The sequence below is a fragment of the Papaver somniferum genome, chromosome 4, assembly GCF_003573695.1.
Source record: "Papaver somniferum cultivar HN1 chromosome 4, ASM357369v1, whole genome shotgun sequence".
NCBI lineage: Eukaryota > Viridiplantae > Streptophyta > Magnoliopsida > Ranunculales > Papaveraceae > Papaver > Papaver somniferum.
The window spans coordinates 38,021,493-38,046,392 of NC_039361.1; the positions used below are offsets into that span (position 1 = coordinate 38,021,493).

At 36.2% G+C, this 24,900-nt stretch overlaps 1 protein-coding gene and 1 long non-coding RNA gene across 2 annotated transcripts; both read right to left on the reverse strand.

Moving 5' to 3' along the window:
- Positions 1 to 14,461: 14,461 nt before the first annotated feature.
- LOC113273744 lies at positions 14,462 to 15,491 on the reverse strand. Its single transcript, XR_003322584.1, has 2 exons — positions 14,921 to 15,491; positions 14,462 to 14,796 (listed from the first exon to the last, which is right to left on the reverse strand). It is a non-coding gene; the product is annotated as an uncharacterized LOC113273744 (long non-coding RNA).
- Positions 15,492 to 21,764: 6,273 nt separating this feature from the next.
- LOC113273745 (vestitone reductase-like) lies at positions 21,765 to 23,273 on the reverse strand. The gene is made up of 4 exons (XM_026523369.1): positions 23,106 to 23,273; positions 22,416 to 22,940; positions 22,136 to 22,325; positions 21,765 to 22,048 (listed from the first exon to the last, which is right to left on the reverse strand). The coding sequence occupies exons 1-4, from the start codon at positions 23,239 to 23,241 to the stop codon at positions 21,907 to 21,909; spliced, it is 993 nt and encodes a 330-aa protein (XP_026379154.1). The 5' UTR covers positions 23,242 to 23,273; the 3' UTR covers positions 21,765 to 21,906.
- Between the last annotated feature and the right edge of the window lie 1,627 nt (positions 23,274 to 24,900).

A 24,900-nucleotide genomic window follows, 5' to 3' on the forward strand; every position in this document is an offset into this window, starting at 1 on the left:
GGTTGCGGACGATACATTGGTGTTGGTCATTCCCTTTTTCTCTTGTTCGATACGTCCACACACTTTGTCTGCATCGTCGTTGGCGGAGGCAAAGACCTCAAACAAGGATTCAACATTTTTTGTGCCATCTCTGAAATTGGTGGCGTTCTCAGAGCTGATGTTTGCTGGCTCCTGCTAAAGCCAGTTTGCCATACTCTTCCATGGTGATTGGATTTCAAGCATTAGAGGCTTTGTAAGTGTTTGGGATGGCCGAGGTAACTCATGAAGTGGAGAGTTGGGATTGTTGATTGAAGTGAATTCTGGTTAATGATTGAATTTAGACCTAATATCCACCATCTTGAGTTTAGGAAGATTGGAATGTAAATTGAGAAATTGGCTTCGCAACCGAAAGATTAATCTCCCACTGTGGTCGCAAATGTTTATGGGTAAAAACTGTTTCTGCTGGTTTTGGTAAATTTGGGTGTGTGGATGAGAAACGAATCTAAACCTAAAACAAATGCACTGCAGGGAGTACTTTAGATTCGAGATCAATCTGTACAATCCTGGCCTAAACCAAGAAATGGTCGTTCCAGTCTTGCTTCGGTCACAAAGTGAAGGAGAAGGGTTGGTCTTGGGGAGGGAAGCGAAGAAGGTGTTGAGACCAGAATGGTTAATTCTGAAGGTGTGGCTATTTTATGACTTGTATGAAAATTTGGAAGTGTCTTGCGGAATATAAGCTATCAGTTATTTGGTATTTTTCTGGATACTGTGTTGTTGTTCTAACCAAAACTTGTGTCTGGTTGAAATAGGTAAAACCTATTTATACAAGTCATATTGAACGCACCATGATCTCGTAGAAAGTGAGAATGATGGAGTGATGGAGAAGTGGGGTCATGTGTAAATTCAGAAACCACGTTCCCACTATGAAGGAAACGGGTTAGTTTACACCCACTACTTCTTGCCGCCATTAACTACCCTGCTTTCTGACACTTTCTTATAATAGGCGTGTTGCACGCCGTACGCTGTAAACCACCAGACCAATATCCTAATGAGCATCCCCCAGTTTGTGACATGTTTGATGTCTCGAGTGTTTTCGTGGAAAACGTGTATCAGATTGCTATGTGTGGCAAGTCAAAATCAAGAGACTTGCCACAGGAGAATAGCATGTGATGCTATTAGGCTTGTCTTGGCTGGGAGCCTAAGACTTTCCACATGCCTGTCAATTCTGTGGCGAATTTGGACGTGTGAGATTGTAACTCATGAGAATGGGTGGCCGTTGATTATGGCCACACTCTGTTGGCGCGTGATAATAGCACAATGGCATATTTATCGCATGCTAGTGGCATAATGGAATGGTTGGCATAGTTAGTGCATGGCGATGACATGGTGGTGCAAGCATCGCCTGACGTAGCCATGGCCGCTAGATTTTGGCACATTGGTGTTAGACCCAAATATGTCTTGGCAACATTAGTTCCAGTTGCCACATCAATCCCAATGCTCTGGGTAGCATTAATTATGTTGGTTGGCGTAACAACTTTACCTAAATTAGGGTTTGGCATGCCCAAACCCTAATTAATGCGTGTGGCATGTGGCCACGACACGGTGATGTTTTTGTGCAAACGGTGCCATAACCATGCCAAAGGAACTATAGCAAGGCCTAATGTGGAAACGGCCACATGAGAAAGGGTTTCTATGAGTGGCTATGGTATGGCGCCATTCTTAGGGTTTTCTGGGTCCAGCATGGCTCGTGGCATGTTCTGGGGCCCGAAGTGGCGTAATTTGGGCCACGATTGGAAATTAGTGTTTCGCTTAACGCCACTAAAGCAAGTTCGTGTTTCTGATTAGGATACCCTAATTGAAGTATGTTATGGCGTTGGCCATGGACAAAAGGTGGGTTAGCACGTAGGCGCTCTGTTTATGGCACGTTCGGCATGCTGTTGCAGCAAAGTGGCATGTTTGGTATGCACGTTTAGTGCATTTTCGCGGCATGGAATGTTTGTCATGACATTAGCATGCGGAGCGGGATAGCACGTTTGGCATGCCATTGGCATGTTGGCGCGGTTTTGGAAAGCCGATTTGGCATTATGACCATCTGGCACAATTTTGCCTCTTTTAATACTGTGGCAGGTTTAGAGCGACCTGATTGGTCGATAAAAAGAGGGGTCGGCCAAGAATGGGCGTGGCCACACTTCCAGTGCGCGTAGCGGATTTAAAGCGACCTGATTGGTCGATGGGAAATATGGGCCGGCAAGTATTGGCCCAGCCACAACTCATGTGTGTGTGGCGGGTTTAAGGCGATCTGATTAGTCGACGGGAAACAGGGGCCGGTCAGGCAACATAGGGTGTGGGCACTTGCAAGTGGCTCCGGATGGCCTATGGCATGGCCACACCTCCCGTTGTTGCTGCTCCTATCCCGCAGCTCATTTTATTCCTTGTTTTCTGATTTTGGGTTGGATTTTGCACCTACTAATTGCCTAGTTCGCCTAACCTTAATTTCGACCGGCGAGGTCTAATATACTGCGCAGGGCGCAAAACCCTAACTTTTGCAAATTAGTCAGAGTAATATCTGAATCTTGTGAATTATCACAAAATTGATTGAATTCTATGTGTTTACACAAAGTTCTTTAAGTTTATTTCCAGAGAGCAGTATGCTTTCCGATTGAGTACTTTTATGCAAGGACCTTAACCTTGATACTTGGAAATTCGTGCTACTATGATGCGAGTGAACACAAATTGTCATGCCATATCAATATGAAGGTTTCAGCCGGGGAACATAGCATAAGAAAGATACTTGGCAGGCTCCGACATTAGTGAGTAATGCAGCTAGGAGCTTATACACTCATTAGGCTCTATACTAGTGAACAATTCATCTAGGAGCTTGATTTTCAATATAATATGAAGAGATACGTAGGCACTCATCAGATTTTGATATATTCTCCAAATTCCCTGCGGAATATAGACATATCAATGTATACTACATCTGATGCCGGGTCAGGTAGATAGACTTTTACAAATTTATCCTTGAACTAAAAACCACCATCAACATAAGTAAATTAGGTAGAAAATTAATTAATTTTAACAACCTTTAGGTTTATGTGAACATCCCTTCTTTGTTTCTGTTTCCTTTATTAACTCGAGAAGCAAATGCAGGAATCTAGTGCTTGGCATACGACACTCTATTTATTTATAAATCATTGTTTATAATTTGAGAATGTTTCGTGAAAAATATCATGTAGGAATTATAACAAAGTTATACAGTGGATAATTTTTAAGCGAATTAATAGTTTGTCAAAATCAAACTAAAAGTACTAATGAATAAAGTTGATGAATATAAATTCCATTAAACCATGAGTTACCTGCATGAAATCATAAAGATCAATGTTAATATCTCTTCGTTCTGATAAAGATCACGTTCATACATCGGAAACCAATTCCAATTATTTGATAAACTTACAAAATATCTGACACTTTGACAACATATAAATATGAAACTAGAATTCCAAGTGATTATTGTGCCATTAAGTCGAATGTAGTAAAATTGATATATATATATATATATATATATATATATGGAAAAACTTTTAGTTGTAAATTCATACTTGGTCCCAACCAAATTCATTAATTCCACATGAGAGTTATGATGTCGTTGTCGGATATAGTAAATTCACCTATTACACCCTGGTTCTCCTTGCAACCATTTGATAATAGGATTGCTCTTGTTGAATCTTTATTTAAAAAAAAAGTAAAACTTTCTATCACCTAAATAAAAACACAAACAAAACTAATATTATAAACCAGTAAAGTACATACATATTAACAACAAAAAATATAATAAAGAGAACGAGCTTATTACATTCCAACATGTAACATTTAATATTACAATAACTAGTTTGATGACCCAAGTCCTCACCACTAGAAGAAGAGGAAATGGAGTAATCAATAAGATCTGGGGAAGTCCAAATTCTTCTCCGTATTTGGAAATTCTAGATTTAATTGGTTGCATTTGTATAAGCAGAACAGAGAAAAAGAACAACACAGAATAAATTGACAATAAAATTTTGATTCATTTTGACTAGTTTGTTTGTGATTAATTAGTATGAAAAATGTAAGAAAAAAATATGCGTTTGTGGGAGGAGAACGATAAGAAGTGACTATAAACTGACGAGAGGGTGACTGTTTTAGTAAACAAAAAAAGACGTTTTTTTAGTTTTTTTGAAGGTAATGATTAAAAGAAACTTTAGACTTAGCAAACAAAGGATGACTATTTTTCAACGAGTATAAACATTAGAAAACCTAAGGTAAAGAAACTTTAGACTAAGGTAATGATTACTTAGTGTTGTTTTGGAAAACCTAACTATGTGTAAATATTATACTGTTAGAAATATTTTAAAAAGTCTTATACAACGAGTATAAACATTACTACCAAATTCTTAATATTTTTTGAGAAAATTTTAACAATATTATGAAAATAAAAGGATCATCTATCATGGACCAAAAAAAAGAAGGAAACGGATTATCTTTCATGTGATGCGGGGAATAACAGAATACAAATGCTCTAATAAGGATTTTAATTTTTTTGTTTGATAATAAGAATTCATTGATCTAAAGAAAAACCAAACAAAATATAAAAACTCCAGAGGGCAACCAAAGACCACCCCAAAAAAGTAAATTGCCTTCATTTTTAGGCACCTAACTATACACTTTGAATAGACTTTGAAATATGATTGATTAGCATTCTCGAGCCTCCCTAAAAAAACCTGTCTAGTATAAAAAATAAGTCACTCTCTCCTTGGAATATTTATTCATATCTTTGCTAATATGTTCACGAAGAAATTTAATTCCCTATGACTATGTATAAAATTCCAACTAGAGATGCTATCACAAATTTTATACTCTCTCCTCCCTTATCCGATTGAAAAACCCTTAGCCACTTAAAAAATATTCTCCTCAGATTTGCTCCTCAGGAGAAGGTCAACCTTTCTCTTGATTTCTCATCTCCTTCTGGTGGTTGCACCCTGACTCTTGAACAAGCCTAACGGTTCACTCTACCAACTGTCCCATTTTAAGATTTTAGTAAATGCTCAAAGACTTATTTTTTAAGTATAAATTGCATTACAAGAACTCTCTCAAACACTTGTAAGACTTCATTGATCACTCAAACACTTATGTGTCTGCATCATGATTAAATTCTTAGGTGTGAATATCAAATTTCTTTAGTTCCTTAGCATACTTTCCAAACCGAAAACAATCATTATACACGGTTCCAGAACCGGTTCCTAGTGTATATTCTTTTATTGTATTTTCAATACCTAAAGTGTTTACTTGATTCTCAAGTTATCTTAGCTTGAATTCTAAGTAACCCCTGGTCCTTGCAAATATATAAATAGATATCCTCTTTTGACTGATAAAATTAAAATATGACGTTTTGTGTCCTAGTGGATTTTATAGTCGTCCTCTATAGACCTTAGGTTTTCTCTGAGAAACATAATTAGGTCTACGACTAAAATACTTCGCTTTGGGGATTCGTAAAGTCAGGTAAGACTATCTTTACCTTGATAGTTTGTGTATCCTGATCTTGCTTTTATGTTATCGAGGTTTTCGTAATCTCTTTCAGGCAAGATATATAGTAATCACAAAGTTCTCTTCATGTTAGACTTTGTGATTCCTCCAGATATATCTGCAAACTGATCTTAATTGATCTTTTGGAGATTGTTCTTGAGAAGTAGTTAAGAATCTAGGTTTCTCTTTGGGAGTCGTAAGTTCTGGACGTGTGAGGTTTGCTAGATTTTTCTATTGCAAACATATTTCCTCACCTTGGTCTTTGATCTAAACGGAAATCAAATAGGCTTATCTGTTAGATGAAAATTGGTATCAAAAGTCTTCACTTAGGTTAAAGCAACTCTTAGATTGTAAAGGACGTCAGCTAAGGAATCAATTGCGTAGAGCCTTGCGAGGTTCAAGAGACGTAAGGAGCGCGACTGTGACTGAATCGCTTGGAGGGTGGATTCAGTCTCAACTACATTCCAATCCGAAGTATGATAGTAGACTAGTATTTGTAGTGGCTTAATATAGTTTGGTGTTCAAATATGGACGAGGTACGGGGATTTTCTGTTATTGCGGTTTCTTCATTAATTAAAAAAATTAATAAATTCTTTATTAAACTAAAGAGAATCCATGGTCGGATTTAATTTATTAAACCTACAATACATAATTGGTTTTAATTTTGATTTCTTTTTAGATTTCTTTACTAAGGCTTCTCCTTGTATTACAGATTTTATCCATGATTGGATTCAGCCACTGGTGAGCAAGCTTAAGTGTGAGAACATGATTCTTCCCAAAAGAACTTCAACAATATTTTTATAGAATCAAATCCTTCAATACCAGCAACAACAATCACCAGATCAACAACATCAGCAATATCAGAAGAGGCAGGGATTACATCAACAACAACAACGATTACAAAGACTTTAATATTGTTTACAAAGACTTCCATACCGATTTAGACAGATTCTAACAGACTCCGACCAACTCCGGCGAAACCAAAAACCCATGTTACTCAGGCTACTGTTACTTATGTTACTCTTACTCTTGTTCCTTTTTCTCCAAGTGATCAAAAATCCTTAGTTTTTGTGAAAAACTTGGATGGATCTCTTAAAGTTCCCACTACTGCGACACTGCAGTAGTGAAAATTTAATTTTAATACAAAACAAATTTGGCCTATTAGTCTTGAGACACCTTTATTGTGTTTCTTTAAGAATTCCAGGTATAGTTGTGAAGATTGGAATTGTAGGAATAATCAATAACTGGAGGAGAGTTCTAAGCATCATTGATTGTCATATGATCTTTAATCATCTTTGTAACGAATCCGATTTCGTATCGGCATCATCAATCTATATTTGAGAGGCCTGGCCACTTTTTTTTTAAATAATAATAATAATAAAGTTCATACTCTAAAAGGGATCTTAGACTTGAAGATAAATACCAAAGTGTCTCACTTTTCACTCATAGGTTTAGAAGTGTTTTGCACGGAAAAACAAGTTATTCTCTGGTAAATTATCTCCCCCTTTTAATGAGAGCAACAAATCTTAAAGCTCAACTCCTTGAAACCGTCAGATCTCCCTGATTTAAGATTCATCTGTCGGATCTGAAGAGATTCCTAAAAGAATTTCCGTCTGAACTATTCACCGTAGCCATTTGATTTTAGATTGAAAAGGATTTCAGTTAGATATGCTACCTATTTAGGAGTTTATTTGAAATAAGAAATAAGTATAAGGACCTTAATATAGAAACTGTCCTAATACTTCATGGCCTTTTCTTTTCCCGGGTAGTTCTCACTTTTCCGGTGGTTCTACTTTTCCGTCGCCGATGTGCATCGCACGTACACTCTTCTTGTGATTATAAAGTAAAGTCGCTCGGTAAAGGATTCCCTGCCTACCTATCACATGGGATGTTTTGTAATCCCAAAATCTATTACAAAAAAAAGATGAATGCCCTTAACAGAGAATTTGGTTAGGAGTCGAGAGAAATTTGGTTTGGTTGGAAATGACATGTTTACGAATAGTGAGTCCACATCAATAAACCACGAAATTACAATGCATACACAAGAATCATTTTCTCATTGGTTAACTATCTTTAAAATCCCATATTATTATTAGAATTTGCATTGGAGATACACAAGCATTATAGTGCCTTTTACAATAAACAATAATTCGAGATTTATGATGAAAGTCTCCCAATAATAATAATCGAAAGACACAGCCCTACAAAAGCACCTACTAGTCTATGCAAAATTATGGTCTTGTTTGGTAAAATTTATGATTATCTATTTATGATTATAGATAATCATAAATTGATAAATAATTTTGATACAATTATTTTAAAAATAAATTTTTCCAAACACTTTTTTTCTTCAGATAATTGATTATATTAGAATGATGATCTCAAAAAGGAGAGGAAAGAATAATGATCTACGATATTTCTTTAGTCTTATATTGTTATTTTGTCTCTCTCTTGATAGTTTAGAGAAAATCAGAAGAAAAAATTCAATTTGAGTTCCTTTGAAAAAATAATTGATTATAATAAATTTTCAAAACAACTTTTTCTTGTTTATGAAAATAATGGATTTTTTCAATTATGATTAAAATAAGCAATTATTATAATGGTTACCAAACGCATATAGAATCCATTATAATCTGCATAATGGATTATAAGCTAATAATCAATTAAAATAATGGTAACCGAACAACCCCTATGTCTCTGGAAATTTTTTCGAAAGACTTTCATGATGGGATGTATCAAGGTCCTAAAATAAATTACCTAATAAAAGAAAAGCATTTGTGCACCGACTTTTAAGGGGACACAAATTCGCACTCTTAACTGATGTGGCTTTAAAATATTTAGATATCAAGAAGGTCCAAGACAATATTCGAGTGTTTTCCATTTAGATAAAATATTCCATATAATTGGCTGTTAATATTATGTTTGTTTTGTTTAAGAAAAACTGATACTATTACTTTTTTAATTTTTACCTAAAAATAGGCCCCTTAGGCCGGTCTTTATGGAGGGTGGCTAATCCCTTCATGTGCCATGCCAGCTGGCCTAGCAAACTGGCCGAGCCATTATGGGAGAATGTTAAGCGATTGTGCCTCTACCGAGCGGTAGAGACTGAACTGTTAGAGGTCTAGAGTTTGTCGCTTATTAGATATAGATGTAATGACTATCCCCACCCACCCCATACACACACCCACACCCACGTCTCCCTATAAATTCCCCTCATTCAATTCAATTTAATCACACATCTTTTTTCCCATTAACTCTATCGTCTTACTCTTTTATACCTTAATCGTCGGTTTGATTTTTAGTTTCAAATCAATGGATTCTTCTGACGAAGAGGTGCGTATTCATATGGATCGATTCGAAGAATAACAATGAATATTCGTTCAGGCGTTGCGACAAATTGATGATGAGCCATATGAAGATATAGAACTTACCAACAATTTGCTGCAGCTATATTTATCGAGGCATATACCTAGAGATCCAGAGCCAAAAGAAGTTTTCAAAAGAAGATATACGTACCAGGGTCGGGATGAATGATGTGAGAAGCTGATGCACGATTATTTTATTTCCAACTGTGTGTTATCTGATGAAAATTTCCAAGGCCGGTTCCGCATTCCCCAACATTTGGTTCTAAAGATTATTGGTGAGCGTTGTCAGGTAGAACCTCAATTTAATTATCAGTATGATGCACTGAATATTAGAGGTCATAGCCCTAAACAAAAGGTTACTTCTCCCTTGTAGATGTTGGGTTGTTGACAAGGGAAAAAATTGTGATTTTGCTTATGTATAAGCTTCTGATCCGCCATCAGAATTATATATTCGTACTTCTACGATGTGTTCCGCAAGAGAATTGAGAATGCACATCCATCTAATGGCCATACTGGCCTTCAATATGCCTACACAATATTTTAGAGCTTCACCCAGCTGAACTCTCATTATTTTATGTACGACCATATAAATTGTCATGCATTGATCAGTTTACACTGATGCTGCAATTATAAATATTCAGAATAATCTACTACACTATTTTGAATATTAGCATTATCAGAAGCATAATATTTGGAATATTACCTCGAGTTGCAGAACTTCCACGACTGAATTCCTCGAATATGTACGCTACAAATATAGTGCTAGCGTCAACATGGCCGCGCTCCATAATCAGGCCATGGCCATTAACTCCATAGCTATCCAACTAGCTAGCTAAGCCACAATGTCTTTATCTCTTAGCCTGGCCATGTCTTTGGCCACGACATCCCTATCCCTAAATAGTTAACTAGTTAAGGTCGTGGCCACCAGTTCTGTAACTAGCCACGACCTCCTAGTATAGCCTAACCGTCCATAGCCACCTTGTCTTGGCCACAACCTCTTTTCCCATTTAGCCTGGCCATTGGCCACGACTATCTTATCTATTAGTATGGTCATGTCTTAGCCCAGCCATATGGACACGGCCTCCCTGTCTTCAGGCTTGGCTAACCACGACCACGACCTCCTTGTCTATTAGCCTGGATAACCATAGCCATGGTCTCCTTGTTAGACGGACTAGCCTGATCATGACAACGACCTATTTACCCCTAGCCTGGCCATTATCCACGACTAACTTATCTGCTGGCCTGGCTCTGTCTTTGGCTTAGCCATATGGCCACGACCTCCTTGCCTCCTAGCTATCCAGGAAACGGTCTCCCAGATACGGCCTCCCTGTCTCTCGGTACGGCCTGGCCCACGGCTACCAGCCTAGCCGTCCACCCAACCTCTGGACCATGGCCTCCTTGTTAGTTGTCCAAGTCCCTAACTAGCCACGACTTCCTTGCTAGCCGGCCTAGCCTAGCTTAACTAGTCATGGGCCTCTTATTTCTCGGTCAACTATGATCATGGCCACGATTACCTAGTTTCTCGGTCGTGATTCGTCCCGCCAAAGTTCGTAGGCCACGATTACGAATCAATATATCCAAAAGCTTCATAAGCACCCATGTACATGCCGACTCGGTAAACTATCGACTAAGTCAATGCCTAAGACTAGTCATTAGCTTGGTATGTGTATATTGGTGTATTATTATGGTTAGTTCTTTACAATGCCATCTTATGGAAAACTCGTTGGTCACATATACTCTTGGATCGAGTTGTCTCTTCAAGCTACGGCCGACTGGCTAGCTTAGGCTATTACTCGGTCAAGTATTGTGACGATATAGACAAGAATAAAAATAAATCCGTAACTCTATTAATTCCTACGAGAAATCAAAACATGTTACATGGAGAAATTATTTATGGGTATTAGTCTGGTGGTTTATAGCAACGTGCGACATGGCAACATCTCATGACAAGGAAGTTACAAGTAGTGGTAAGCAGTAGAAGGAAGTGGCTAAATAATGGAGTGATAGTTTACGGGTTCCAAAAACTTCTGGCGTAACCATACCATTATCTCCACTATTCCCATTTCTCTATATCTCCACAATCTCCACTACTTACGAGGAAATATCGATGGTTTACGGGTTCCAAAAACTTCTGGCGTAACGATACCATTTTCTTTATTCAGAAGACAGAACAAGCTTATCATTCCCAAGCTCTTCTTCTTCCATAGTTCAATAACCTCACACCAAATTCAATCACCACTGATGTCCTCAACTTTGTTTGCTTTTCCTCCCCTAAGATCAAGCCATTTTCTCTCGTTGTAACCGAAGCAACTCGTTTTGTACGATTTTGATTTTCGAACCTAAAGAAAGTACTTTGACAGTACATTATTTTACCTAAAAGATATTTTTGGGTATTAACAACCCTTAATGATTCTAGGATATGGAAAACCTCCAGATTCTAATCATGAATACCTTCGTATGGGAAAAACAACTGCATCCAAGTATCTTTCGTTGTTTTTCGAAGCAATGATTAATCATTTTGGTCCAACCTATTTACGAAAACCAACTGACGCGGATGTTAGAGAAATATTAAAGCAAATCAACAAAGAGGATTTCCAGGAATGCCGGGTAGTCTTGACTGCATGCATTGGGTATGGACTGGATGCCTTACATGTTGTGTCGGTCAGTATAAGGGTCACTAGGCAAAACCAACGTTTATTCTTGAGGCTGCTGGTTCTTATGATTGATGGATATGGCACGCTTGTTTTGGTCTTTCGGGATCTCAGAACGATATAAATGTTTTACGCAAATCGCCTTTGTTTGAAGATTTAAAGTATGAAATTAGTCCTCAGGTAAATTTCATTATCAACGGGAATCGCTACACTCATGGTTATTATCTTGCAAATGGAATTTATCCAAAGTGGTCAACTTTTTTTCAATGTTACCGTCAGCCACCTTCCCGTGAAATGGGTCGTTCATACTCGTATTTTAATAATAGACAAATGGAACTGAGAAAGAATTTGTAACGGGCTTTTGGAATTCTGGAGTGGAAGTTCGCCATCATTTGTGGGCCTTATCGTGGTCTAAGTTCTCGTAAAATTCATAAGACTATTGCATAATTATACATAACATGGTAATTCAGGAAACCCATCGTAATAAGAATTGGACTAACCATGAAGATGAAGACTTAAGGCCTCAACCATAAAGAGGATTACATACAAGGAACTATGCGCAAATGACTAGTCACATTGAGAATAGAGCTCTGTATAACTGGTTAAGGGAATATCTCAGTGCGAATATGTGGCCTGAGTTTGGAAGACGTGAAGGGCTAATTGAGTACTGTTGTCAAGTTTAGTTGTTTTAAGTTTAATTGTTTGTTTCTTAGTTTTGTTTTGAAGTTTTTTAAGTTTAATTGTTTGTTGCATAGTTTTGTTTTTAAGTTATTTCGAAGCGTTTTAAGTTTTTTTTACGTTTTTCACTAGAAGTAGCGGTTTAGACTCAATCACTAGCGGCCTAGATCAATCGCCAATAATCCTTATACATACATACCACTTCATCCATTTCAAAATCACACATTCACTTAAAAACTTCTCCACTTCATCCATTTCAAAATCACACATTCACTTAATTAAAAACTTCTCTACTTTCTGGGTATTTTATGGATGATCCTAGATGAAGATTTATCTATTTATAGAAACTATGTAATATTATGGTATCTTCTCTACTGAAGATGAAGATTTATCTCTTTATAGAAACTATGTAATATACTACCCGTAGAGAGATGAAAAATGACATGTGAATGGTTTACGTACCCAGTATGAGTTATTGGGGTAAAATTCATGAAACCTTCTGCACAGAGACATGTAATCCTCATAACCGGGATCAAGCTGCTTTGTTTTTTCGATTCATGACTATCAAAAAACTTCTTTTGGATTTTATAGCTATGAGAAGTATTGTCAATCGATATCGTCTTAGAGGTGACACCAATGCTAAATTGGGAATACGAACTCGAGACGAGTAGCGAAGATAGAAAGGATTTTTTTTATTACGAAGCGCATTACCAAATTCTTAAGGAGTTTCCAATAACTCGTATGTGATGTTAGTCTTAAGTTTAGTTTTAGTCTTAAGTTTTAATGAATGTTGTCAAGTTGTAATTTAATGTTTAATTTCAATGGATGTTTTCAAGTTTAAGTTTTAATGTAATGAAAAACTACTACAAAGTTCTAATATAATGAAAAACTAGTACAACTTCGTTCATCATAACTGAACTACTACATCTTTATTAAAATTAAAGCTCATACATTAACTAATTAAGGGGCACTACTTCATCGTAGTCTTCATCATCCTCATCTTCAGCTTGACCTCCAAATTTGTTTTCTAAATTTCTCTTGTTACGTTTTTCTTCCAACTCCTCTGCTAACCTCTCCATCTCTCATACCATCAATTGTCTAGGGGTCATTGTTGAGGTGTTTGCACTTAGAATCTTATTCTTGTCATAGTCTGAAACAAAGTTCACTTGAGTTTGTCGATGTTTTTCATTTTCATAGTCATGAATTGGCGGTCTACTGCTCTTTGTTTTTCGACGGTCTTCTGATGATCTTGCAGCGTTTCCTTCACCTTGCTTCTCCTTCTTGGGCAGCTTTTCTCACTGCTCGTGCAGCGTTTCCTCCCACTACAAGAAAATGGGGGTTTAGTGTCAATTTTTTTCTTTCAGGAAATCCACGGTTTTCGTCTAGAAATATTTTCCGAGATGAAATTTTTTTTGTCACGAAGTTATCTCAAATACCCCGTCTGGGAAAGTATATCGCGACAAAATTACGAACCGTCACGAGAAAAATTAATTAAAAACCAAAAATTTATTGTCAATAAAAGTCTCTTTCACTAACGAATAAACTTGTCTTTGAACGTTATTTTTAATGACGAAAAAATTTGACACCAAAAGGCATTTTCTTACGAGCAAATTTTTTGTCGTAAAAATGTAAATTGAAGGGCAAACTAATTTGTCTTTAATGATAACTATTTAAGACCAATAAATTGTTTCAAAAATGAAAGTTTTGTGTCAATTTAATTTGTCTTTAACGATAATTATTTAAGACCAAAATAATTATCTCAAAAACAAAAGTTTTGTGTCGATTTAATTTGTCTTTAACAATAATCATCTGAAATAAGAAAATTTGTCTCTAATTAATTTATTCAGAGACAAAATCAAGAGCCCATGAATATCATATTTTGAAGATTAACTGTTCGTCTCTAAATATTTTATTAGTGACCAAATTTCTTTCCTCCAACAGAATTTTTGGAGACCAAATTCCTCCTCTCTGAAAGATTTTTTATTTGTCTTTAAATTTTTTATTAGAGACAAAGTATGCCTCCAAACAAATTTTTAGTGACCAAATTCCTGTTCTACGGAAGATTTTTTTTGTCTTTAATTTTTTTGTATCAGAGACAATTCATTTTGACAATTTCTTTTGCCCATCCATGACAGGCTCGCTTTGCCACGCAATGCATTTTTCAAAGACAAATACTCTCTCTAAAAAATAGAATAATCAATGATAATTAATTTTTCCTTAGAAAATGAATTATATTATATAACATAATTTATTCATCATTTCTTAGAAAAGTTATATTCCTTACACAGAGGGGAAAAAAAAAACAAAAATACAATTTAATTATTTCTTTATAAAAAAAATTACTATCTCCACAATTTTAGAAACAAAAGATGAAGAATAGTACTTCAACTTTGAAGCACCCACGGAACTTCTTTGATTCTCAAAGCACAAGATGAAAAATATTTAGAGATCCATGCAGTTGTGACCTTCCATCACTAATCTGTTTTTTAGCTCTGATTTTGAGATCAAATAGAGTACTCATTCCAGATCTAGTCCATCATCAACAAAAATGAAAAACTTGAGGCCTGCATATTAAAAATACAAATAAGTCCGGATCTAATTAGTATAAGAAAGATGATCCGTAGTCTAAACATCAAGAACCAAATCAATAGACCAAATAATAAAAAGTAAAAACTGGTATTTTGGTACCTTTTCCAAACATACTAATCACCATAAAATCCAATTTGGAGTAAATCACCCTGATTCATTCATTCCAACAAAAATTTAGGAAAACCAATCAGATCCATTTTGAGAAAAAACAGAGATTTAATAGCTTACGGTCCAAATCCAGGAAAAGAGTTCAAAGTCTAATTAGTGTCGAAACAACACCGGGAAACAGATCAGAACTTTACATGTTAAAGATTACAGATAAGATCATAAGAAGATGCAGGAAAGAACAAAAAATAACCTAGTATAGGTCTAAAAAAACATAATCCCTAAATACATTACACTGAAAACAATCAGCGTTCAAGATCTGCAACATCTATTAACGTTTTAGTAAAAACCGAGATATAAATCAATCAATCTGTTAACGTTCAAGTAAAATTCGAGATATAAATCAATCAAAATTATAAGACTCGATTAACATCATCAAACAAGTGAACAAGGTTTATTATTTATCAATCGGCAAGATCTAGTAAAGCAGCAACATCAGAATAATGAAGGATTTGGAGAGAGGCATTCAGTTTCTGAGACAGAAGGGGAGGGGGAGGAATTGAAAAGCGTCCAAATAAGAAATGAGTTAAAAGTAAAAGAGATTAGGGTTTGTATAGGTTTTACATTACCCTAGGATTGAATGAAAACTAAACTTAATTGACGGATATGATTAACTTCTAGATTGTTGATTGTTCACGTTTCATGTGACCAAAATTTGTACCATGACCAGGAGCCTATTTGGCCCTCGCTTGAGAATAATAACGAAATTTTGCGCCCCGTTCAAAACATGGCCCTTTTTACTTTTTGTTTTTTGTTTTTTGGGTAATATACTTTAGATAATATTACTTGGGTAATAACCGTGTATATATATATATACTAATTTTGATGTTAAAATAAACACAAATGACCATCCGAAAAACAAAAAAACTGATGCACAAGAAATATTAATGTTTTGGTAACACAGAAAACGCACAAACTTTTTTTAAAAGAAATACACATATATTTACCAATGGAATTTAACACGTTAAAATAGTTGATCGGTAATAGTATGTCACGGTTGGAACTAGTCGTTGCGAACTTGAAGATGGTGCAACCACATAAACCTTGATTTTTCGATTACCAAGCTGTTTAATTGTGCATTCAATTTATTGATGTTTGTTAATCAATGCAAACCGGGTTTACATCAATTCCTTAATTATTTTATTTCGTAATAATCGTAGTATTATATTTTATTCACCATCCCCCATTACAACCAATCTATGGTATTTCTATATGGTGACTAAATGTTTTTCCTCACATAATTAACCTGGCGTCATTATGGGCGACCATCAAAGAATTAGTAGCGACTAATAAGACAAAATAGGGTTATCCAAAACTAAAATAAATCCACCCCTTATCTCATTTTTTCTAAATGTCTAAAATATCCTCCATAATCGGTAGACAATACTACACTGGATAGTTTATATTGGTGTATGTTGATTTGTATTACAACCATAAGTTGTTGGCAAGATGAACCATATGTGCTACCGTCTCAAGTATCACAGGTTATGTATGTGAATGAAGGACATGGGTCCCAATGGCAGAGGATGGTAAAAATACAATCTCACAACTATTATGATATGCCGGAGCCTGATATTGATACAGATTTCGAGTCCTAATGAAGCAACGCAGGATATCTATTCATTGGAAAATATACAATGTGGTACGCAACAGGATGATGATGACAATTTTGTTTGGGGCAGGACTGATGTTCACTGAAACTAAGCCTAGTTTGTTATCTCTCAATTATTCTTCTCTATTTTTTGTGTTTGTAATATTGTATAACTAGTATAGTTAGTTTTCTGGCTTCTGTATCTGGTATTATGCTCATTTTACTGATCTGTGCCGAATTGAGAAAAAAAAAGTTTGTCATAAGATTGAGTTCAGTTAGCATTTGTGAATTGAACAAGTGCACACAAAAATTCTTTTTGAGCTTTTTCATCAGAAATTCTTATTCATCTGTGTCGCTTGGCATCATTCCTAATTTTAATTCTAGTTTCAGTTTCAGATACCGATTTGAATTCACTTTCGGTCACCGAATATTCGGATTTGCAGGCAACAATTTTTTGCCGCTAGCAATGTTTTAATGGCAAAATTTCAGATTTGCTTCGTATTCATTTAGGTGACGAACCATTTTTTGTCGGCATAAATAGATATTGGGACAAAAGTTATATGTTGTCAGCAATAATAATTTTAGGGACCAATTTCTTTTCCGTCATTAGAAAACAATCCTCTTATGACTACAATTTTTTCGGATACTAATAGTTCTAACGGGAAAATCCTCATTTGACATGCAATCATTTCGGCAACAAACTAATTTTGTCAGCATAAGATACATTCAGGAACCAAAGTTTTGAATTGTTGGCAATAAGATTTTTGGGGACCATATTTTACCTTTGTCGCTAGAAACCAATTCTGCGACCGAAGTAATTCGTCACAAAGAATTATTTAGAGACAGAGACAGGATTGGTCACTATATTTTGTCACAAAAAAAGGAATTTAGAGACGAAGACAGGATTGGTCACTATATTTGGTCACAAAAATTTACAGTGACAACTTTAGACAAAATTTACAGTTTGTCACGGAAAAAATATATATGGTGACCAAAAAAATATTCCTCCCTAAACACTATATTTGTAGACAAAATTTTATTGGCCACATAAAATTTTGTCACAAAACGTGTGTTTTATTGTAGTGTCCTAATAGTTTTCTCTTAATCGCAGCATTGAGATTCAAGTTGGAATAGTTGTTTGTTGTGGTTTCTGGTGAAGAAACTGGTGTTGAAGGAGAAGAAGTGTATGGTGAACTTGCAGGTACATTCTGCATATTTTCTAACACTTCTAGAATATATTTAGGCAACACTTTCAAAATATGATAACAACTTTCATAACCAATTTTTTTCCCATGTTTGTGGTGCCAATCATTTCGACATGTTCGACATCCACATCAATAAGACCGCTCGCTCGAGCACGAGCAGCTTGCATTATAGCAACAATATACAAGGAAACTTTGTCGTTGATTACAACGAAGTGACTGGATAATCCATTTGCATCACGATCGTAGATGTTCATAGTTGCATCACGTAATTTAGAAAATATGTTATCCCACAACTTAGTAGATTGTTGCTGGGCACTACCGATACTATCTGTGTAAAGAACAAATAGTTTCTGCAAATGCTTTCATCTTCGGCTAAGGTAAATTTTGGACCCCTAATCTTCTTACTTTAGTCAATTGAGAATTAGATTGAGACATAGTAAATTAAAAAAACTACACAATACGAGTGAATGAAAAAGTTGGATGATGAAATTTTTTTAAGATTTTAACAAATGTGAGAAGTGTGAAGAGTAGAGAAGAGAAGGTATGAGTTAAAATGGAAGTGCAATTTGGTATTTATAGGGGGATTTATGGCCGTTGGATCAAATTATATTGGACGATGAATACTAGACCGACCGACCGACCGAATGTAAACTGCTGGAGATCTAAACAAAGCCGCCCGGTGTAAACTACACCGAGCGGTCGAGACTCAACTGCTCGGTAGAAACTTGACCTGGCCTAGCTAAGTGAAAAAATTTCCACTTTACCATGCCCATAGTGGGTGCAAAAGTGGCAAAACTGGGGTTTTCCCATGCCCATAGGAACCGGCCTTACCTACACTTTTATTTCAGGTTCTAAATCTTCATCATGAAACGAAAAACCAAGCTTATAGCTCAATGGTTTCCCATTAATTTCAGTAAGGAGGAAATCGGGGGTTTAATCCCCATCGTGAAAGTTTGTAAGAGTGTAGTTGTATAGTTGGGGTTATGAGGGGTTGCGTCTGGCAGTGGAGTTAATCCAACTGGCAGAATTTGGGTAGAAATCTATGTCTGGCTTTCTACCAGAAATTATTATCAACGGGCAGTGGCTTAAATTTGTTTAGATTACTAGGTATCACCCCGGCTTACGGCCGGGGCTTAACCTTTGGATGGTAGTCGTCATGTATGGTTAAACATAAACCTCTAGTACACATCTGTAATGAGTTGCATCTATCGTTTCTAAGTTGGGTCATGTTGGTGCTTTTGGCGCATGTGCATTCATGTGATTCATCCAACGATTTATACCTGATATAAAGACAGATTACCGCCTAAGCATAAATGATGACTGTAAACATAATTTAAAATAATGAACGTAAATATTATGACCAACCTTTTTATACCTGACATCTATCTGTCAGTCAACATCAAAGTTTGAACCACGGAGCTGCACCGAGTAAAGCGTACCATAAAATTCGAAGTAGAAGCGCATATTAGGGATATCTTGATAGACCATTATGAAAAAATTGATAGACCATTATGCATTAACGCCGTTGCTTAGAATATGATAGTGCCCTTTGCAAAATCACCATTGACGGTACCTTAATCAACCAATCGATGCTCGGGAAATGAACAAAAATCAAGGCCTAATAAATAGTTTCGGAGTCTTGTTGATCATTGTAGCTTTAAACCACTGAGCTGCAACAACTAAAAGAAAAACAATATTGAATTTACAACGCAACAAAGTTCAGCACCCAGTAAGTAGGCGTTATAGCCTGGAACAACACACCAAAGCACTTACGCAAAGAGGCGATAACCCCATGCATATCCATAATACCTTTATGTAACGCTTTTATAACCAATATATGAAAGGCTTTTGTCCAAAATCTTTTGTGCTCTAAAACGTTTCAGGCATATCACCATTTTAACCATTGAACTTAATTGTTTGTATGGGTTTTCTTCTAAACTCAAATAGATTGAAACATTCAGTAATCATAAAAACAAATCATTGCATTGCTTCATGGGATCTTACTCAAGTACATATCCAAACACAAAGGGATTTATGGTACCACGTCACGGTCTCTATAGCATGTCCCTATTTGAATTCCATTTCCTCTAGATTACTACTTTCTTCTAATTACGATATTCACATACGTCATGCCAGAGTTTGCATCTTCCCCGTCTATTTATTTTTTTGATGTGCTTTAAATAGAGAATACACAACACCCTTCGACATCTGACAATCATATAGCAGCCGCTGCTGAGGCATTTCCACCATTAAAATTCATTCACCTGATAACTTTAACAACTTGCGAGTAAGATAAACATATACGTGGTATGAACACTCAACTGAATACGATTAGTATCTGAAATCCATGTGCCTAAGCAAGCATCATTTTTCCGTTCGCATCACCATTGCAATAGTCCCCTTTGCAAAATACTTTATCAAATAATCATTAGTAACGTATTGGCTTAGCAACAAAAGTTCAGCATCTTTCTTTGTATGTCTCCCTTACTCCATGGTGTTGCATGTTTATGCAACAGGTTAATTTGAGAAGTGTTCCGAAGATGCGGTACATCCATGTATATTGTGTAATGGCGTAGTTTGGAGATTAATTGTGTGGTATATTTTTGTAATCTCCATACATCACAGGCTACAACTTTCGATGCATTCAATTGTGAATACTGGATATCGATATCGCCTCCAAGAATAATAAACAAATGTGAGTTGTAAAATTGGATGGGATAAGGAATAATGTTACCACACGGGGAAGTATTCTGTCTGAAGTTTTAATGCCAGACCCAACAACATCAAACACAAAACTATATCTGAATAAACAGTGGGTGTGTAACATTTTTTTACCATTTTATCGGCAAGATCTCCCAATGATTCCATTTTCGTGCGACCGCATCATCCAATTCAAACCAGCAAGATGGTAATACCTCATCGCACCTTGGATTCTTGTAAACCTATCAGTTAAGAATGCACCAACAGTTACACTATTCAATTTTAAACGGCTTCAGACAAAAGTGAAGAACATCGTTCCTCTATTGCGCGAACTCTCATAATAAAATTAATTGAGGGTTTAAAATTGAATAGTGTAACTGTTGAATAGTGAAGAAGTAAAACACTATAGATTCTGTACAAATGTTCCATGTATTTGTTCTATTCTGATTAAATAGAAAAGAAACAACTGGAAAGAAGGCATACATGATGGTTGAGTCAACAATCTTGACTCAACTTAACAGCATGGCGACCCACGTTCAAATTGAACCATCAATGGTTTCAGTGATCAATTTTTAAGAGTAATTTTTCAGTCTTTTGTTGGTGATATGTTCAGAAGGATTGATTTTTTTATACATGGGCACCGAGGATCAAAACGCGTGTGCATTTATTTTCCAAGTCATCTTCTGACATGGTGAAAACAAAAATTAGGATTTCTCTTTGTAGAAAGAAACAATTGCGACCTTGGGTTAGCTATGAGTGAGAGTTAGCTAGGTCGACAGATTTTGGCTAGTTTAAGCTGAAAGTTAACTATTTTTGGGACCGCCGCATAGGTTAATTGTTCAATGCCGGTGCGGTTAGGTTAGCTATTTTAAGGGCCTTGTTATAATCTCTGCCGTCAGTTCAGAGAAGATCTTGACCGTCCTTTATCCATCATAGACACCACCTTTCCTTAGAACATTGATTGTCCCATCATCTAAGGCCAAGTACGTGCGACAACCTATTCTACAGCATGTTATGTTCACTATTGTGGCAAAACATACATAAACAGGTACACACTTTTTTATCGTAAACAAACGTAAATAAGTTGGTTGGATACTTGAATATATTATTTGTTTGTTTCAGCAGCGGTAAACATATTTATTTTTATTATTTTTCTTATCGGGTGTCCTCCATAATTCAAATAACCTGTACCAAAAACTTTTACATAAGGCAACCTTTCGTGTGACAGTCAGCAAAACCTCAATTAACAAGTATCTTGCCTATTTTTTTGGTGTAGAAATCCTTGAAGTGTCTTTGGTTTTTTTATCGTCCAAACAAAAAGCAGAAGACAGGTGAAAAATAACGAGCATACAAGAATAAAAGTAGGTAATAACCAAAACAATTGGCTTAACACAGCACTTAAAACTTTCCAAACCAAAGGAAATCTACAAGAAACCCTTTTCTTTACAGCTTTGAATGGCTCCGTCAACCATATCCTTGAGATCATATCTAAAATTGAATCCCAAACTTAGAAGCTTCTTTGGAGAAAGATGAACAGCCTTTTCTTCCTTGGTCTCACTTAGCAACCTATACGCAAAATAAGAAAATTGTACCAAGAATATTAATGTTGGAAAAATGAGCATAAATTCCCGAATTCGAATAGTATATACTTACTTTGCCGGCATTTCGAATACCGGGTAACTAGCAGAAAGCACTTTGGCGAAGGCATGAACAGATGTCTCATGGGAAGAGCATATGTACCGTCCTTTCGCATTAGGGCATTCGAACAGAAATATATGCCCAGCAACTATGTCATCTATGTGCACCATTTGTGTTGCTTTAAAACCAAGTCCATATCTGTTACCTGATTAATTATTTTTATCAAAGTCGATCATCATAAAAATTCAGACCTTAAAAGTGAAATACGCATAAACAGGTTAATGAACATACGTACCCAAGAGCATGGCCAAAGATAGGGAAATGGAGCCAGGAAGATGAGGACAGGTAAAAGGACCAACAACCATTGGTGGAATGATTGAAACAACATCCAGACCATTTTCTTCTCCAAATTTTAGTACTTCTTGTTCGATCAAAGTTTTAGGTATGATGTACGAACTGGCTTGAATTTTGATATTCCTACAGAATTCAACATCACTCCATGAGTTCTCATCCACTTCCATGAGGCCCGTTTTGTTTGCCACAACTGCAGCTGCAGTAGAAGTATATACAACTCTCTTTACTGTCTTTGATTTCAAACATGCTTTTAATATGTCTAGACTTCCATCTACGAGTGTTTTCACTGTGGCATCATCTGCTTCATTTTCTTCAATGTTGATCGGGTAAGCTACGTGAAAAACACCAACGCATCCATCTATGGCTTCATCAAAACTAGTAAGTTTTGCGAGATCAGCGTTAAAGATATGAAGCCTCTCTGATGCTCCTGGTAGATTCGTAAGATGACTTATGTCCCTCTTCCTTTCTGGCACAATTACAATATAAAAGAAAATTGTTCAACTCGTATTTGAAAATCTATCATATCATTTCAGTCTAGCAATGAATTCTAATCAGTGGTATATACACAAGTAATTACGTGTGCAACGGGCACCATAGCGTACGAAAATTAAAATTAGATGTCGGAAATTACCAGGGTCTAATCGGACGGTGGCTCGGACAGAGTAGCCACGTTCGAGAAGTCGCATGATCAACCATGAACCTATGTATCCTGCGCCACCAGTTACACATACCATACCTTTCTCCGTTCCATTTCCGCCACCTTCCATCTTTTTCCTCTCTAATTTTCAATGAATGGAACTCAACTTATGAAGTGTTAGTAACTGCAGGCTAGTAGTTAGTTCTTAAATAGGTTTTTTTTTTTTTTTTTTTTTTTTTTACTTTTTTTGAAGCATGTTTCTCATGTGGTGATGGATGCTTTTACCTACTCAACAAGAATTATTTATTTGTAGCTCAAATTTCTACCAAGGAAAAAGTGGCCTCGTACCTTGCTAAATTAAATGTACATGTCTTGAAAGAAATTGGTGAACAAATGATCATTTGTCAAAGTTTGTCATTTTGGTTTTTGTATAGTCCAAGTGTTTCGGGACCTACGAGGGGGTTAAAATCCACCACCTTCCATCTTTTTCGGTAACCCTCGCACTGACGTGTAACAAGGAGTCGGCAACGTAAACGGAGAAGAGAAAAATCAAGAACCCCCCGTTTAGGTTAATTAAAGAGTCAAGAGCACAAAATCAATATTAGTGGTCGTTGTCTTCTAACATCGGCCAACCCCAGGATCTTTGAAAAATTTGCTTAGACAAGAAGAATTTACACAAGTTTTACCATAGATAGAGCTACATTGCTAGTAAAACACATTGTTCCAGCTAAGAACTGAATGAGCATAACTTAAATGCACCCTATTGTCTGATGCATCTACCCAAGTAAGGATTAAAGCCCTTGCCTCACCTACCAAAATGCCCATATTATTACTCCATTATGCAGACCATTAACGGATAACTTAACAAAATTGGGCATTTTAACTTGTTTTCGAAATCCGGGGCATTTCTACAACCTTGCCTCCCAAATTGGGGCGTTTCATCTCTTAATCCTTATTATTACTCCATTAGACAGACTGAGGATAATTCATGTGGAGTATAGTGGAGTATTATAATGGATGAGCACATTATAATAAGTGTGTTAGAGAAGTAAGTAATAGTTTATTATTACTCCATCGTAATAAATAAGTAATAGTTGGCTCTCAGCCACATGGATAGTTCAATCTTTTCGTCCTTGGTTCCGTAGGAGCAAGTTCGAAAGATTGAAAAATAGAACCATCTGAGTTGATTTGGTTCGTTCTCAATAGCCATGAGATGATCATCTTAGGGTGATTCTTTTGTCGACGGATGCTCCTATTACACTCGTAGTCTCTAGAGGATGATAACCAACTATGCAGCATCTATACCGAGAATTTAATTATTGTACACGTCATTAGTCCGATCCTTTGTAGGTACTACCCGTAATAACAAACTTGCAAAATGGATCTGTTTATCATAAATAGATTCGTTGTTCCTGACCCTGCTTCATCTTAATTTTTATTTGAACAAAAAGATCACAATAAACTTTTGGTAAAAGTTATGTCTTGGTCCGAGTGGGGATAGTATTTCTCTTCTGCATGTCCATGGAGTTTTGAAAAGTCCAAACATCTCAGAAATAGATATATAGGTAGGAATTTATCGAACGAACCACACGCCTTGGTATACGTCAGGAGTCCATTGATGAGAAAGGGCTGGGGAAAGCTTGAACCCAATTCCTACAGTGATGAATATAATCGCAATTGAAATTCTCGGGGAGTTATACATCTGTGTATTGATAAGATAATTCACTATTTCTTGAAGTCGATATGTCCCCCGGATGAACCATATATCCAAGAGAACCCATGAACCAGA

Bases quoted from the DNA above. Each gene is read 5' to 3' on its own strand.
- LOC113273745 (XM_026523369.1), bottom strand. From the start codon at position 23,241: ATGGAAGGTGGCGGAAATGGAACGGAGAAAGGTATGGTATGTGTAACT. The intron at 22,326-22,415 runs GTACGTATGTTC...ATAATTAATCAG, and splicing joins ATCTTTGGCCATGCTCTTGG to GTAACAGATATGGACTTGGT. The intron at 22,049-22,135 runs GTAAGTATATAC...TTTTGCGTATAG, and splicing joins GTATTCGAAATGCCGGCAAA to GTTGCTAAGTGAGACCAAGG.